The 18282-nt window shown below is 41.5% G+C and overlaps 1 protein-coding gene across 2 annotated transcripts in view; it reads right to left on the bottom strand.

Annotated features, from left to right (window-relative positions):
- UNC5C (unc-5 netrin receptor C) overlaps positions 1–18282 on the bottom strand; it is a 354206-nt gene that overhangs the window by 21034 nt on the left and 314890 nt on the right. For both annotated transcript variants that reach the window (XM_036026269.1, XM_028507742.2), the window contains 2 exons: positions 12415–12583; positions 9185–9418 (listed from right to left, as the gene is read on the bottom strand). In XM_036026269.1, the coding sequence (XP_035882162.1) occupies positions 9185–9418; positions 12415–12583 (403 nt within the window). The remainder of the gene's footprint in view (positions 1–9184; positions 9419–12414; positions 12584–18282) is intronic.

Raw genomic sequence — 18282 nt, 5'->3', positions numbered from 1 at the left:
GCCCCTCTGGCCTGCACCCAGCCCTGTCTTCCAGGCTTGGAGATGAGAGGCTCATTAAGGGCTGCTGGAGCAAGGCGAGTGGGAGGAGCCCTACAACTCCCACACTCTGGTTTTCCCAAGCCCAGAATGTTGCTCTCTGCATCACTGCTAGGGTCAGATGGCACCTGCCTTCACTGCCACTCTTGTTCTTCCTCCTCCTCCAGCTCCTTCCCAGCCTGGGCCAATTTCCCCTAAAGTTTCAGTCTCGTGAGGAGTGCACATGAGAGCCCCAGGCAACAGAGCTGCGTACACTGGGAATCAGGAAGCCTGTATTTCAGAGCTCGACCAGGCTCTGCCTGAGTGCCAAGCAGTGACTTGGTGTCAGAAACTGCATGAGGTCCTGGGGCCCAGGCCCCGATCTTCACACTGTTCTCAGACTGGTCCCCTATCACCCTCATCGGGCTCAAGAACTTGCCTCCTCTCTCGCACCGCTGCTCTAACTGTGCTTCCTTCCTCGTCTTCAGAGGCACTTTCCTTAGCTCCCCGTTTCTCAAGAGTTGATCATTCTACCTGTCTAGCCTTTAGCTTCCTTCTCTGTCTCTGTCTGGTTTTCCCTCCCACACCTCTGCTATCACTGCTTTCCTTTTCTTATTAGAAATCTTACTGTCTAGAGAGAGGAAGATGCCAATGCTTACCTTAAATCTCACATAACTCATTAAAATCTCATCTGGAAGAGAAGGTTGGAGGAGGTTAAATCAAGGCTTTGTTTCATTTGCCTTGCCTTTTTCTTGGTAGTGTCTGGGTACGACTTGCTGCACACTCTCTATTCCGGAAGGAAACACGGAGCCCCAAATCAGCTGTGTGTAGTGCTGCTGAGGGGCCTGGGGACAGACACTGCCAGGACCCGAGTGGGTGGAGGAAGCTGCTGTGAGGACAGCATTCACAGTATGCCTCAGAGGTGAGAGCACAAAGGGCAGTGAATGAAGCAGTGGCCAGTCTTGCACTCCAAGGGGCTTGTTTTGGTCTGGTCTGACTATACCCCACCCTGAAGAGACATCCAGAATCCATGCTCTGTCCAGGGCTCTGAAGCAAGCACGAAAGGCCGAGCTGTGTGGTTTGAGACCTGTGTCCACCCTCCCCATGCTTCTGCACGCTTTTGCCATATGGACACAGGGCTCTGGAAGCACAGAAGAAAAACTGGCAAACGTTCAGCATGCCACACATGTTAAACCTCAAAAGACCAACCTTCAAGGACTGTGCTGAGTGGTGTTTTAAAAAAGTCACATCTCCCATCAGATTTTATGGAACCTGCTTAGCTCCTATTCATTCTTTCATCCTGTGCTGGAACCTGCCCTTGTCATTCAGGGATGAGAAATTTCTGTCTTTGCTACTGAGACTGTCACCACTGTTACTGTCACAGCTGCGGGCCTGTACTCCTCCAAAACAGAGGCCAGAGAGAATGCCATCCTTCTCTCCTGCTCCCTGCCAGCTTTTCAATGACTGCTCCCAGCTGCCCTTGAGCCGACCCCTCCTCCGGCCTCAGGCCCCAGGCTGCTGAGCTGGCTGCGGAGAACATGTGACTGTCTGCCAGCCTGGCCTCTGCCACCTGGTTCTGGTCATCGCTGCTGGCATCAGGCCCGGCTGCACCCCTCTCTCTTCCCGTGTTCACGCTGGGGAGCTCTGCTCTCCCCCTGAGTTTGTCTGCCATACTTCATCCCTAACAATAACAAGCCAGCTCCAGTGACCGTGTGTGAACAGCTTCCATCAACTGACTCAGTGTCTCAGGCTCTGCCTGCTGCTCCTGCAGCTGCCACCGCCACGGGTACTTGGTTTGAGCTGCCACTTCCAGCCTGCCTGGTCACTGTGGTTTGGGACACGTGTGAGGCAACATGCCAGAGGGTGGTGCTCAGGGAAGTGGCCGTATCACTGACCCACCTCTGCTGAAACCTCTAAGGAAAAGATGATCTCTCATATCTATGGATTAGGAACAAGACTTTTTAGGTTGCTCTAGAATTTCTGAAGTCATCTGGTATTATCTTTAACTCTTAACACGTTATTTTTTAACTTTTGTATTAGTTTTCTATTTCTGCAGTAAGAAATTACCATACACTTAGTAACTTGAAACAACACACACTTATAACCTGACTATGTGGCAGGTGGGCGGAGTCTGACACAGGTTCCACTGCACTAAAGTCAAGGTGTGGGTGGGGCTGCCTTCCCTTCGCCAGGTAAAGCGACACATTCACAGGCCCTGAGCCTTACATGTAGATATCTTTGGAGAGTGACATTTCTGCCCACCACAGCTCCTTTTTTTAAAATCCTCATTTGAGGATTTTTTTAATGGCTTTTAGAGTGAGAAGAAAAGAGAAAAGAAGGGAGAGAGAGAAAATACCGAGAATTGGTTGCCTCCTGTACATGCCTGGATTGGGGATTGCATGCACACAGACCGGGAATCAAATCTGCATCCTGGGAATCAAACCTGCAAACCTTTGGTATGGGGCAATGCTCTAACCAACTGAGCCACATTGGCCGGGCCTCCACCACAACTTCTACTTTCTCTTCCTTCTTTTCTCTCTCTCTCAAAAAATTTTTTTCAACATGGCAGGTCATTTCTAAAATATATGATGAGGCCACAGCCAGGACCAAGGTCTCCTGAGAAGGTGATAAACATAGAGTACATTTAGAGGCACCGAAAAGATCCCTGCCCCTGAAAGGCTGACCCGCTAGCCTGCCACCAACCTGGAAACTCACCTCCCATTAGAGTTAAGTTTGAGTTAATATTTTCATTGAACCATTATCTTCAAAATGCCAGTATAATCCAAACGTCCACCTAAGGATAATTAACATTATCAAGTGCCTATTCTGTGCCAGCAAATTTAATAGCTTTGATTTCCTGAATCTTCTCAGGGTTCCTGATGCAGACCGACTGGCTATTCAAAGTGGTCAGGTTCCGTGACCAGGGCCGCAGAGCTGATGAGTGGCGAGACCAGCGGAGTCAGCCAGCCCGACACAAGCTCCCCTCTCCTGCCACATCCTTCCATGCACTCAGCAGGAAAAGTATGCTTTAATTTTAACACATTTTTTGTTGGTATTATCTAATACATGTGTTCTACATATGGGCCTATTAATTTAATTCTGAATACCAGGATCCTGAAAGTCTATAGAGCTAATTTTGAGGTTGTTTGAGGAAACTGAAAGAAAAGATATGGTTAATGGGGTCAATTCAGTAGAGGGCCAGCGTTAGCAGGAGGAGAAGAGGCAGGCCTCAGGTGTTCCAGGTTCAGTAGGGTTGCACTTTGCCACAGAGAGGGCATCAGAAGGACACTTGTGGGGAAGGACCAGGAGGAAGGATGACAATAAAACCTTTGATGGGCTTCCGTGAGTGTCTATGTATGAATGCAGCCCACAATATGAGTAAGTACCACACAATTCTTAACTAGATTTCCTACTTTCTCTAATTTTCAGTATTTTTTATTTTTTTCCAATTTTTTAAAAAATAAAATGTGATAATGCACAGTTACTGTTCCACAACTATAGCCTGGGTCAGGGTATGTGGTAAATGATGACACGAAGGCTGATACGCATTACTTGGTTTCTCTGTCACATGCATTTGCCTGAAATTCAATGAATACTACAGACTGCCTAGACTATATGCAAATAACTCTTCTTTTAGGGTCTGAATCTCAGAGTTTGGAATAAATCCCTTTATTAAGAAAGAAAAATCTTATAAATTGTATCATTAGGATAGTGGGGCAGAAATTACTTATTTTTCCATAGATGCGTATTTCTCCTGGAGTGTTTTTAAACTTACCAAAATATAATCTTGTACTCTCTTAATTCTGGTCTATTTTCATTAGGATTTAAGTCTTTGAGAACACCAAAATTATTAACTGATTCACCTGAACAGGAGGGAAAGATACCACCCAATACAATCTTTGCAATATTGGAGACCTTTCTTTTTGAGCATGGAATTGGTTCTAACCTACACTCACAGCTCTTAGTACCTTCATCTCTTTGCATGAACTCAGTTTGCATGTGGCTCTCACCATTCTTTGAGCAGATGAGCAGGAACGAAACACAAAAATCTCACTTGGAAGGTGTAAGAGAATTCGTTTGTCTCCCAGCAGCCTTGACTTTCATGTCAGCGGTCACTGACAGCACCTGATTCCACATCAATGCTTCTAAATGGCTAAACCGAAGCTTTTAAATCTCAGGCAATCATTTTTGCCCCCAGGATTAACTAAACTCAGGGAAATTGTTATGAAAGTTGCTGAACTTAAGGTTATGGATGGAAAGATAAAAGAATGCAGCAGGGTTGTTTGAAATTAACATGGTGGCCTCATTCCCCCCACCATGGACAGTATAAGCAATAGCACATATGATAATAGGAGGGAGTTAGCATTCTTGCTGTGTTCAGCTCCAGACGTTGTCTTTGTCTAATAGCCCTCCAGACTGTGGGGTCCTTAGCCCTGAGAATGAGTACTCCACTGGCCTTCCCTCTCTGCCCTAGTCCAACATTCTAGGAAGGTTTCTGCCATTCAGAAAGAATTCCCAGTCCGCAGCATTAACTGAAGGAAAATATCAAGCCTGGGGAGACCTGCTTTGAAGAGATGGAGGTGGTAGAAGGATCTGATTAAAACACAAACGAGAAGTGGGGTCCTTCTTCATCAGAGCCCAGCCTTGGTTAGAAGAGGCTGAAGTAAAAGGTTTCAAGGTTAAGGACAGCAGCTGAGCGAGCATCCGCATCCCTTGGGTGGTTCAATGGAAGTTGGGTCATTGCTGAACACGAGGGTCTGCGATGTAGCTGGGGACTTCAAGAGATGGGGAGAGACTTGGCAGAAGTGCTCTGTGACAGTTGACGAGTCAAGGAGAGGTCAATGAAAGGACTGTGGAGAAGCAGGGGAAGCAAAACTTGGGGCAGGTATCTTGAGATTATAATAGACTCAATTAACAATTTATGGTTATTTTAGAACAACTCAACAGCCTGGAGGAAGAAGTCGAGGGCTTCTTCGGTCAGAGTCTTCTTTAGTTATGGAAATTAGGAAAATCTGCAACAGCTCCAGATGGCAAGACATTTTGGAGTGGGAGTGAGTTCCCTATAGATATGGGTATGAGCAGATGAGGGTTTGTGGATCAGGAGACCACAAAAGGTTGAGGGATTTCTTCCTTAAGAACTAAGGGTGCCTTGCATGCACCGTGTGTGAGAGATGGAAGGTCAGATGGCTGTGTTCAGAAAAGGAGAGGCTCACAGGTGGAGATCTTGGGAGGTAGAGATCGTGGTGCAGTAGCACATGAGGATAAATGCAAGGCAGGGGTGTCCAACCTGTAGCCCTTGGGCTGCGTGCAGCCCAGAGTGGCTGTGAATGCAGCCCAACACAAAATTGTAAATTTACTTAAAACATTATGAGATTATTTTGTGATTATGTGGTGCTATGTTTTTAATGTGTGACCCTAGACAATTCTTCTTCCAGTGTGACCTAGAGATGCCAAAAGGTTAGACACCTGTGCAGAACATGCCCACACTGGTAGGTAGATAATGTGGGATGATCTGAAGTCTACTGTCATAAATTTGGGCAAAGAAACTGTGATTAAGAGGCAACTTTGAATTTGAGAGGATGCTGGGAATAAAATGAGTATAAAGAAAGACCGTGAGGCAGGTACTGCTAGAGTAGGGATATCTAGGGTGGGTAAAAGTAGGTATATAGTTGTAAGTATGCAAAACACAGAGTTTACTCCTTTATTATTTATTAGTTATTGTATTACTTTCCATATAAACAACTGTGAAGCTACTTTTGCCCACACTGTATAGAGCATTCTGCTCTATACTAAGGCACTGAATAGAGTAATGAATAGCAGAATAAATAACAACAGAACAGAGAACCAGCTCATAAAGTACAGCGATGCCCCAGAGGTGCTCACAGGCTATGAGAAGTGTTGGCACTTTTGCCTCTTGGCTTTGTGGTCAGTTCAGTGGGTGTAATCCACTGTAGGGTTGTGAGGTATGGCATGTTACTTGGAAGATCCATTCGCAGTTAATGTGAACAGGTAAAGGAATGGGGAAGACAATGATTTGAGGATGTAGGAAAGTTTATCCTTAATAGAATAAAGTTTCAAAAAGATCTGTTACAGTGTTTTGGATAATAGTGCCTAACCTTTGCTTCACTATGACATTACCAAGTATGTGCTAAAGACAAATAAATGAACAAAAACCAATACCCAGACCAATTAGATGAGAACTTTTGGGTTGAGATCTCAGGGCTAGTTTTTTAAAACTCTTTTTAAAAACCTCCCCACCTGATGCCTGTGTGTGGGGGACAAAGAACTACTGATTTTGGAAGAGCATGAGTGAAGAGAAGGGTGAAGGTGAAGAAGGAGGAGGTATTTGGAAGGGGCGATGCCAAAGACAGTATTTATGGATGACAAACAGGAGAGAAGTAGGGATGTGGGAGAGAGATTGGTAGGAAACATTAGCAGGCAAGGTACCCAAAAAGCATGAATGAGGTTAATGAAGGGCCTTTTTCTGAGTTTATCTGCCCCAAGCTTCCAATCCTAGAGTCTGAGGTCTGAGGCAGTGCTGGCTAGGCTGAACTAATTGTCTCCGTTAGTAAGTTGCCTAGACAGCTCACCTGGTAACTAGGATTTTGGCATTTCTCATTATTAAAAGGCCATGAGGTACAAGAAAGCTTATCCATTATTCATGGTTGTTTTAGGCTAAGTGCTGGATCCCCAGATGCTGAGAATTTATAAATGTCTACTTGGAAAGCACTGACCGCAATACACACTGCGCTTGGGTTGTTTTCGCTGCTTAAACCTGTTCATCAGTCTTTCTTGGTGTTGACCACTAATTAAAGTAATCAAGTTACTTTATAAAATATTACCTTTGTTTGCATGGATTTGTGTGTGTCTTTGGAGAAGAAAGGTTAAGGGTGCCTGAGTGTAAGAACTATGTATGTGTGTGCATATAAAATACATGTATCAAACATTTCAAATATGATGTAGATCTTTTACAATATGCTTTTTTGCAATGATTTGTCTTGGAATTGTTAAAAAGATTTGCCTTAATCAGACCCCATGGCTCCTCCACAAAGTCTAAGAAGAATGTAAGCCTAGGATGATTTCTATCCTGACAGTACCTCAGAAGTACCACATTTGCAAAGAATATAAAAGAAATAACTGTAGGCTTTATGCTTGAGCTGTGTGTTCACATCATTTATTCAACATCAGAAACTCCTACAGGCTCCACCATCAAGCACACATCCAGTGACTGAGCCTGTCTCCTTCCCTTCATGGACCCGACCTGCCACACTGAGTTTTCATGACCCAGAAATACTCTCTGGAGAGAAACCCCAGAAAGAAATACCCTGATTTTCAGAAAAATTGTTTCCCTAGGCTTCCTTGACACATGTTTCTTCCACTTCCCTTCTTCCTTCTCTGGGTGCTCATCCTTCAGAAGCTCCTTTGCTGGCTGCCTTTCATTTTCCCTTACAATAGCTGGCCTTCCCTTGGACCCTGTGTTCTAGGGAGTGGCTCTTTGAGAAACCTCCTTCAGGGCTGGAGAGTCCAGACTGCAGCCAGATACCTGGGCATGAAGCTTGTGCTCTCCACTCAATAGCTGTGTGACCTACAGCAACTTGCTTAACCTTTCTGTGCCTGGGATTACACTTCTGTAAAATGGGGATAATTATCTTATGGAGCTGTTAGGAAGATTACACAAGTTAATGAAAAATATTTAGAATCATGCCTGGTACATAGGAAGTTCTCAGTAATGCTTATTATTTTTATTATTATTTTCTCCCTCTAGGCCCCCTTGATATTCTCTCTGGTCACCATAAATGACAACTATCAACACACAATTGGTTTTTCAGTCTCTGTCTCAGGATCCACTCTCTGTTTAGAGAGCCATGCCATATTTCTATCCCTTGGACATCTTTGTCCTGATGTATAATTCATATCTCTAACTCAATGCTCCCAAAGCAAAGGCACCAGATCCACACCCAAAAGCTACCTGCATTTACTACTCTTACTTGAGACGGACTTGATCTCTTGCCCACACATTCAGTGTCAGTCACCACGCCCTTCAAGAGCTACTTACACAGAACCTTTCCCACCTGGTCTCTTCTCATGCCTCTGTCATCACCCCAGGCCTGCACTGTTTTTCTTCTTAACTTGCTTCAATTTTTCCATTGACACAGACTAACGTTTTTTAACATATATTTCCTATCACATCTTTCTTCTATTTAAATCTCTCCAGTGACTCTCTGTTGACTCAAGAAACCGAATCTCAACTCCTCTATCTGGCCATCAAGTTCATCCTAAAGGAACTCCCACATTTCATTCTAATATGCCTGTAGGGAATATGTATTTAGTGTTCCCTCCGTGTTTATTCATGCTGTTCCCTTCACCTAAAAATCTTGTATTTTTTCCCATTATGACTGGTCAAACTATATTTCCTACTAAGGCCAATATCAAATATTAGCTGCTTCTCAGATTTCCTCAAAACAATATCATGCTTTCCTCTCTCGAACTTCCATAGAACTTTGCATACACCTGCAGCATTAATCACACTCTGACTTGTCTCCTAGTCCTTGGTGTGCTTCTTTTATTCCTCCTTCTAGATTGTGACTTCTTCAAAGGCGCTTACTATATCCTTTAAAGCTTCAAATGGGATAAATGAATGGCAATAATAGCACCAGGTATTAAGCTCATTTATTCTGCAAAGCAGCAGCCTGTTGTCAAATGCTAACCCTCTTCCTTGCTGTCCTCATAAAAAGAATGGGAAAGCACATAAATGCAGTAGCACACAAGAGGAATATACAGTGTGAGCAATTACGCCAATTCCTTTTATAAGAACACAGCTGAGATAAACATGGAAGCAGATTATTTACCATCCATGGGTCTTGTTGCCAAATTCTCCCTTCTAAATTTTTCATTAAAGGAAATCAAGGAAGATAAACAAAAGGAGCCCTTGGGAGGGATCAGCATAATGGAAACAGCTCGTCTATCAGCATGGACTCAGAGAAATGTCTAATTTTTTTTTTAAATTGCAACTTTTGGGGCCGAGCACTTGTGTTCATGCACTGGGGCACGCGCGCACACACACACACACACACACACACACACTCATTTTCTCTAGGTTTGCACAGCCACACCAAACCTTGGCTTTGGTGTGAAGGAGAAAAGGGCAAGTCTGGCAGGAGCCACCTACCTTCAGGGCATCTTGGGTGTCATCCAGGCAATAGACTCGGACGCTGTACTCCAGGGAGGAGCAGCAGAGTGGCCCGAAGATGGCCAGCTTCAGGCGCTTTGCAGCGGCTTTGGTGGTGGACTGGCCCACGAGGGCGTAGGTGCTGAGGTTCTCTGTGAGGAGGTGGCAGGCCTCTGCATCCAGCTGAATGTAGCAGGGTGTAGTGAAGTTTTCCTCTCCCACCACCACCACATCCTGTGGGACAAGTGGGAAGGGGCATGGCTGAGACCCTGAGAGCCTGCTGGCAGCCCTGATGGTGACCAACGGTCGTGGGTGGAGCAAGACTTCTGAATTTGGTGATTAATTGTCCTGCTCTTTTTTTCTTACTCAGGCTTTATTATATGTTGTTTTCCATCATTAGTCATTAACTCCCTTACTTCTCTTGTCTTTATAGGGCTTATATTCTTTACTTAAATGCCATTTATTTAACATGTTTTGATCTTTTGAGAATCTACATTACTAAAATCTACATAAAATTCTAAAACAAATTCATGAATTATCCTTTTAGCTTCACTGCAGATGTGTTTATTATATTTATGATAATTTGATGTTTTAATCTCTAAATTTCTTACTGAAACCAAAAGTACTATTTTATTTCAATGTCATTATAGCATAGTAGGGTTTTATTTTTTCCAAAAAATATAGGGGTTTGAAAACAATTAGAAAAATTAAGGAATTACATGATACCATTCTACTACATTCTTCCAAACTCACTTGCCGATTACTTCCCAAAGTGATACACTACTTTTCTTCAATAATTTGGGCTGCTGGACTCTATAGAAAGCAAACTCCATGCCTTTAAGGCCATTTTCTCTGTTATTTTTCATGCAAGGTTTTGAACAGTCAATCTATCTTTTTAGATTTTGAAAATATTTAGCAAGAAATAAAACTAGGTGGAAGTGATGAATTTTGTGAAAATAGTTATTAACTCAACCAAGTTTTGATTTATCCAAATGACGCAGGCCACAGGAAAAAAACTTGTGAAAGACCTAGCATAAAATCCATACACCAAGGGTCATAATTCCACATGCTCTCCAGGGCATCCAGGTAGCAGGAGGAATGTGTGAAGCAGGAAGGGCAGACTCAATGAGGAATGGCGGAGGCTGTGGGAAAGCAGAGCACAGGCCTGTCTAAAAAACTTATTTAGTCTCCTTTTGGCTTCAGCCCATTGCAGCTTTGCAGAAATGCAGGCCCATAGAACACATGACCTGGAATTTTTCAAGAAAAGCTGGGACTTCAGATTTTTTATGTGAACCTTCCTACTTAATGAATTCAAATTTAAAAAAAAATTGATGTGGGAGAAATAAAATACATGTGCAGGTATGACTCACCCTCTGCATCAGCCACTTCATGTCCACAGAGGCAGGGACTATATCTGCTTTGCCTTCCCCTGCATGTCAGTGGGCCTGTCTCATGGTGGGCAAATGGTTATGTGTACAAAAAATGAATGAATGTGTCATTATAAATTGAGTCCCCAGGGCTGGACAAAGATATGAAGGAAGTAGGCTCCTCAGGTGGCTGTTTATTTGTTAGGCCTGGCAACACTGTCTGAGCTCTAACAAGAGCAGCATTTTCATGGCATCCACGAATTGTTCCTTTAACTGAACCTGTGCCCAGGAAAGAGAGGTAGAAGCTCAGCACCTCCAGGTTTATGTCAGCTCCCAAAGGACACCTGGAAAGATGCTGCTTTCTGCAGCAGGGCAAGGACATGCCCTGAGCCTCAACTAATAATGGCATGTGACAGAAAGCCAGAAAGCCTCCTAGAAGATTGGTCAAGAATAAAGATGCCCCATGTCCCTGTCATAAGTAGGAGCACTTTCATATGGATTGTCCTTTCTTTCTCTCTCTGTTCTTCTCATCTTTTTCTTTTATTATTATTATTATTATTGTTATTATTATTACTCAGATTATTATTATTCAAATTATCCAGACAAAGACAGGGTATTAGGGTATTAGACAGAGAATTGTGCAAACAATTTGGGGTTACTTTGGAGACTTTGGAATATTTTGGGGGTAAATCATTTGCAGTTTAATGGAACTGAAGCAAGATTTAGTTAAGTCTGGTCTTAACATGAAGTTCATCCCTAGACCTCAGTCTTGGACCTGAGGTCCTCTGGCCAGGAGCAATGCCCTCCGGTGGCTAAAGGAGAGCATGTCCACAGAAGGCAGCTCCAGGTAACGCCCATGACGCCCGGCTGCTGTTCTAGCTCTAATCTGACTTTTCCCTAAATTATTAGGATCATGAATATTTATGTACATTTTTTCAAAAATTTCTCTCTTAAAAGAGAAATATGATATGTAATCACAAAATAGACAACATATAGATTGGATACTCGTCTTCGTAATGATCATACAAAAACACAGGGACAGCTTTTAAAATTATTTGCTATTTTTTTATTAACATATTCCTGAAATATGCTTTCCTGAGAATAATCTAAAATGTAATTTTTACTTGGCTCTTTTCCATTTAAACAATAGATACTGTTTATTCAAGGGATAATAATGAAAATATACAAAGTTTTTAAAAGGTGTTAGGTATAAAATCATGCTAAACATAACAAATCTTATTGCACCTAACTAACTATAGGACAGGTGCTAATTGAAGGATTCTGATGCCAAGAACAGGATTGCTAAAGGTGCCATTGCTAAGAAGTCCTGAGGACAACAGCCACAGATACTGGAGATGCCGGAGGTGTTCTTCATTCTGGTGGGGATTGGAAGACTGTTGCTATTTCCCCAGGTCAGGTTCAGAGGGACTAGATTCCCAGGACTTGTTTGCAATTAAGTGCCTAACGTTTTCTGACCCAGATTCATGCTTTTCTAGTTGCAAATTTAAAATACATGTATTTCTCTTCCCAAGATATAGTGTGTATATTCCAAAATGGACTCACATAAGACTCCTAAGTGCATGTTCCCTGGGAACTTGACCATGCTTGATCATGATTTTCTGTGTCTACCAGTAAATGTAAATGGATAAAGTATTCAGTAAACGGTCTATCACTCTGTCTTTCCCCCTTGTGGCCTCTCTCTCTCTCCCCTCTTTTTGTTCCACCTGCACACTTTCTCATTTTGAGTATAAGATAAAATTCCATCCATATTTTGCTTTAAAAAATAAAAGCCTTCCCATGGTTGCTCCTGCTTATCTGCACGGATTACTCCTGCATTCCATATTTATCACAAGAGAAGCTCACCTCCCACTGGCCCTGTGCTGCCTGGTTCTTGAGCTGTATCTTCCAGTCCTCGGTATTGGGATCTGCACAGTGATGCATAGTGAGGATGATGGGGCGGGTCAGCAGGGCTCCTGGAGGCCCACAGCTCACCACAGGGGTCAAGAGCGTCTGAGTGTCTTCCATGGGTGGCCTAGGACAGCAGAGAACAGCATCAGTGACATTTCCATAGTATTTGTGTGTATGTACTCTTTGAAATTTTAGATCTAAAACTTGAACAAATAGTTTCTTTTTGGACTTTTTTATCTTTTGTGGGGGGGGGGGGGGGTTAAGGCAGAGCCACATTAGAAGATATAATCTTTGTTCTAAGACCTGGACCTTGCACAAATGGAGGTCTCCATGGTAACGTGGGTCTGCCAGACCCTCTTGGATCCCCTTCCCTCAGGTACAGGTTCCCCTTCAGTGAATTCCCCTGACTTCATGTACAATTTCAGGATGGAATGAATAAGAAGCACAGCTCCTCTAATGAAGTTACATAACCATGTGTTCTGATAACACTTGCCATTGGTCTCACAGGGGTTTAAGTACTCTTGTGTTTCTGGGACCTAACTTGAAAAATACTTCAATAAAATCACTTCAGACCAGGGGTACCCTAGAGCTAAATTTCTTCCAAATGACTTTCAGGAATAATTCAGACTAGTATAGCAAACTCATCCTTTCAAAAGTGACCAGACAGAATACAGAATTGTATTTCTGTAGCAATTTAAAACGGAATCTCTGTCTTTGTATACTTTATTCTATGAGTGCCTGGATGGAAAGAACATTAAAGATCCAAAATCTTTATTTCACATTTTTAATAAATTGCCTTAAATATTTTCACTAACAAGGCTGTAATCAACAAACAAATGGATGAATGAGCCCACATTATCAGATGGTCTGTGAGGAAGTCAGTGCTCACAAGGTGTGGAGCCGGTCGCCTGATGTCTCACAGCGCTAGTGCCGAGACCAGGGCCAATGCCTGCTCAGTGACAGGTCTCGACACTGCACTGTCAGATAATGTGGGTAAGAAATCATTCACTCAGAATTTTCGAGAAGGAAGAACTCTTGTGGCCAATAAGTACCACCTTCTGTCCAAAACAGGAGCTTCTCTGCAGTATGCTGATATGTGGTATGTGCTTTTGACACATCCAAAATTGTAGCCTCCTACTACCAAGGATCACCTCACCTATTACCAGCTCACATTTACAACACTTCTTCCTTAGAATGAACATGATCTTCCTCCCAAACCCTTCTCTCCACATGTCCATGACCTGCCTCTTCTCCACTTAGGTATGAAAACCTTTAAAATATTTAAGGATTGTTATTAGATCTCTAAAAAGTCTTCTGTATTTGAGACCAAACATCCTCTCAATTCCTCATTTTTTTTAACTTTAGCTAGAAAAATCATGATTTCCAGAACTTCCCTATATTTCTATCTTCACTTTTATATAGATGTCTGTCAGTGTTTCAATGACTTCACTAAAGTGGGACACCTTGAAATAAATGCAATGTTCAAGTACACAGTTAGGGAGACTACTGTTTTTTTTTTTTTCATGAGTCATTACTCACAAAGTTGTTGCCTTAGATTATTCTCAATCAAGTAATTATGAATATTAACTAGCAAGCTTGAGTTAAATGGGAAGTTGGAGATAATATGGTTAAGCAACTCCTTTATAAAATGAGGCAATAAAGTCCCAGGAAAGCTGAGCAATCTGTTAAACTAACCACTCTATGCATTTCTAATCTGGAAGGCTCTTTGGCTAAATCTCCATAGTTATGTGATCTCAATGATGATGGCTTTTGAACCTATGTACAGTAATTTATATTTAGCTATTAATTTCACCTTAATGGTGTCAGAGAAAATTTCAGGACATCTATTTCTTAATGCTGTGTCTTTCCTCCAAACATTGGCTGTCTCACCCAGTCTTTCATCCTCCATAAATCTAATATGTCTGCCGTTTATGTCCTCATTCCACTCACTGATAAGATCGTAAGGCAAGGATAGGGCAAAGACAGAGACCTTTTCAAGGACACCACTTGAAACATCTCTCTAGTTTGATGTCAATACTTTTGAGTTATTTAGTTAAATATATATATTTGAGTTATATATATATAAATATATTTGAGCTAAATATAAATCCATTAAAATGTACATTGTCTATTTCACATCTTTCCATTTCATTCCCATGGATATTGCAAGGGATGTACCAAATTTCTTTATAATAGCAATGGCTACTGGAAATGGATTTTTCTCTAGTCTTTACCTATGGTTTATATATTAAATACTACATAATCTAGAAGTTAGCTTATATCTGTTGCCTCATTTAACACTCAGTGAGTGAAAGCAGTTGTTACTGTTTTGTTTGTTTTCAATGCTGTTGGAAACTGTTCTCCGTGGAGTTCCATGTTTTAGTGCGTTCCCAACTATGTTTTCAAGGCAATCGCATAGCACAAGCCTTGGAAGATGAAGACAGTGCTTATCCCTGGGGCAAACGGCAGACTGTCTACCTCCCATTATGAAAGGCTCAGGTGCCCTCAGCCCAGGGGACCTTTCCTGAAATACAGCCACTGAGTGTGTAGATGTTAGACTCTCTTCGCATCACTCTCTCAGAACCAGGGCTCAGGGAACTAGCACAAAAGTGATAATACTCTGGACAGTGCTACCAATCTGAGTAATAAACTGTGCTTTGTCTCTGACCAGGATTCTCGTGCCACCTATCAGTTTTCACAAAACTGGTGGCCAATTTGATAGCTCATGAGTAACATTAAATCTCAGAGATCCTCTAGTTCTTGACAATTATTATTATCAGTTCTGAGGACTCAATTAAAATTTAGCATATTCTTTCCTTAATAAAATTTGGTTATCACTGCTTCTTCTCTCATTCTAAAATTTTACTAGAATCTCACCAACTTATGGGTTTGTTTTTTCTTCTACTTAGAAAATCAAAACAATTTTTGACACCTTTTAGTCTTTTAATATTTCCATCTCACTGGATAACAACATAGCCTTATTAAATCTGAAGTGGTCAAAGTAGTTGGAATTGTACTTGTATTTGGAGTATTAAAGTGGCTGGCAGCTTGAGAACTCATTTTTATCCCCTTTGCCCTCACATTCATTTCCTCTTAACCCAGTTTTTCCTCCTTCCTTCCAGTCTGAAATTCATTCTCTTAAATCACAAGTAAAGTTTTACTTTCATTATGTTATAGTTAGTATTATTCTATGTGCCCTGAGCTTTTTTAATTCTGCTTTTCCTACCCGAGGTTGGGAGGGATCAATGATTGCATTTTCCCGGGCACCGTGCTTACTTATCTTTTAGTTACAAGTATACCTTAAGCATTAAACTTTTTAAAAAATAAATTTTATGTCATTTAACTTCTGATTGAATTTATTGGAGTGACATTGATTAATAAAATTACATAGGTTGCAGGTGTACACTTCCATAATACATCAACTTCATATTGTACTGTGTGTTTACCCCCCCAAAGTCAAGTCTCCTTCTATCACCATTCATCCCCCTTATACCCTCTCCTACCTCCTCCCACCCCTCCTTTCCTCTGGTAATCACCATGCCGTTGCCTGTGTCTATGGAGCATTAGACTTTTAAGGAAGGAAACTAAAGTGGAAACCATTTCAAGTGGTCCTTGCAATACAGTTGGGGATTGGAAACATCTGTCTCTCAGTCTGCTGTTAGCAGCCGGTGGTGCTGGAGGCAGAAGGAGGAGGGGTTCTTTTCATCACTGATTTGGAACAGAAGGAAGGAGGCTCCCTGCTGGGCCAGGGAGCTGTCAGACCTGTGCTCTCCAAGCACACCCCTGGCATGCAATATTGATGGGTGCCATTCCTGGAGGAGGGATAGGAAGAGGAGGAAGGGGCAGTAGGTGTCAAAAGAATTTATTAACCCAGTGAGGTGCAAGAATGTAATGAATAGGGAAGTAGTAGAGTGAAATTCATAACAGGGAATGAAAAACAAAGAAGAATAATGATAAAAATCTTTTTTGTGTGGTTTCAAAATGAAAGAAGTATTGTTGAAATTAGAAGTATTTCCATACAGTTATGGAAGGAGTGACTTAGGGATGGTTAAGATGTTCCAAAGGTCAGAGTGTTTAAATTTGCATTTTCTTTATTTATATAAAGAGATGGTATTAAACTCTATTAAATAAAAATAGTAGAAAATAAATATAAATAAGTCTGATTCATGTGTTTGCAGACAAGGGTTTGACTCTTTTACACTATGTGTTATCCAAGCTACTTAAGCAAACATTGTGTAAATATTAATTGCAGATGATATGGAAATGAATGCAAAGCAAAAATTAGCTGCAAAAGCAGCAATTAAGTAGAAATTCAGTAATGAACACCGATTAATAATTTAAAACCTTTTCTACGTCCAACAGCAATAATATGATGGTAAATGCTGGATGGGCTCTGAGGCCTATAGAACAAGCTCTCAGACGGGAGTTTTCATTTCCTGTCTGATTTTCTCATCTTTTCCTTGCTGTTACCAACAAGGAGAACTTCTCCTACACAGAAGTACGTAATTTACAAAACTTTCACAAAAGCAATTGCATTTGCTGCTCACAGCACACCTGTAAGGTAGTTAGGATAAATATTTATGTTGCCACTTTTCCAGAAGAGGAAACTACAACTTGGAGATATTAACACACTTGCCTAAGGCCGCCCAGCTAGTCAGAGGCCAAGCTAGAATTCAAACATAGTCATTTGGTTTCTTTCACATAATGGTGTATTTTGTGTTGCTTCTCTGGGTTTAGGGCCTTGAGAAATTTTTTGCCTCTTTGCTTATTGAAAAGAGGCTGTGTCCATTTACCTCTGTGTGGACTGAGATGCCTTCTATTAACACTTGTGTCTTCGGTCCCTCGGAAAGTCATCCCACCCTAGGCTCAGCTGCCTTTTAAAGCACAGAGTTTCACATATAACAGACAACTTGAATTATTCCTTGAACTCGAGGTATCTGACAAGGAATATCTTATTCAGTTGCTATCAAAAGCTCAATTGAGGGGGAAGAAAAAGGAAGCTGTTCTCAAGGTGTGCCACCATTTCCCTGGACAGGCCAAAATCAATCCCCAGATTAAGAGAATGGTAAAAGTATTGTGCCCTGGATTGAGCTACTGAATCCTTGTGCAATTATTTACTTAATTTATATCTGGGCCTTATACCATCTACTTACATTGAGGGACACTAACAGAGGCAGACCTATGAAACACATTGCTGTTTTCAATTTAAGGATGTTGTTTGCTGTATTAACAAAATGTCTTCTTTATGAATAACCACAGAGAAATCATTGAGCTTCTTCCAGGAATATTTTTTTCTCATGGACACATGGATCTTATAACTAATAACCTCCAAAAATAGTAAATTCATGACCTATTATCAGAAATATGCTGGGAATTACACCAGGTATTTTATATCCTAACTGTTTGCTCGACTTTATCTTACCTTTTCTAATCTTATTTTTCTCACTTTTTAAATCTACCTATTTAAATTTATTCTCCCATTGAAAAGACTGTGTTTTCACAAATCACCTTGAATCATTTCTTTAAGTGTGATTTCAATAAGTAAACATTGCAGAGAACGGTAAGAGAAGAAGGTTTAAATATACCTGGACTCATCCTCCTTTCCCCTATTCCTCCTTTAGTCTCTTTATAGCTGTTCCTTCAAAGGAGAAACCGAGGGCACTGATTAAAAGGAGAATACCCTGTGTTTCACCGAGAAGCAATGCCAACTACTGTTTACAAAGTTCCAAGCAACATGTTCAAATAAATGAAAACTACCTACTACATAATTACCTACATAAAGGATTTCGGTCCCACTATCCTAAAACATTACTATTTATATAT

The sequence above is a fragment of the Phyllostomus discolor genome, chromosome 1, assembly GCF_004126475.2.
Source record: "Phyllostomus discolor isolate MPI-MPIP mPhyDis1 chromosome 1, mPhyDis1.pri.v3, whole genome shotgun sequence".
In the NCBI taxonomy this organism is placed as follows: domain Eukaryota; kingdom Metazoa; phylum Chordata; class Mammalia; order Chiroptera; family Phyllostomidae; genus Phyllostomus; species Phyllostomus discolor.
Note: the sequence above shows the minus strand (reverse complement) of the source record. Positions and strands in the feature narration are given on the sequence as shown.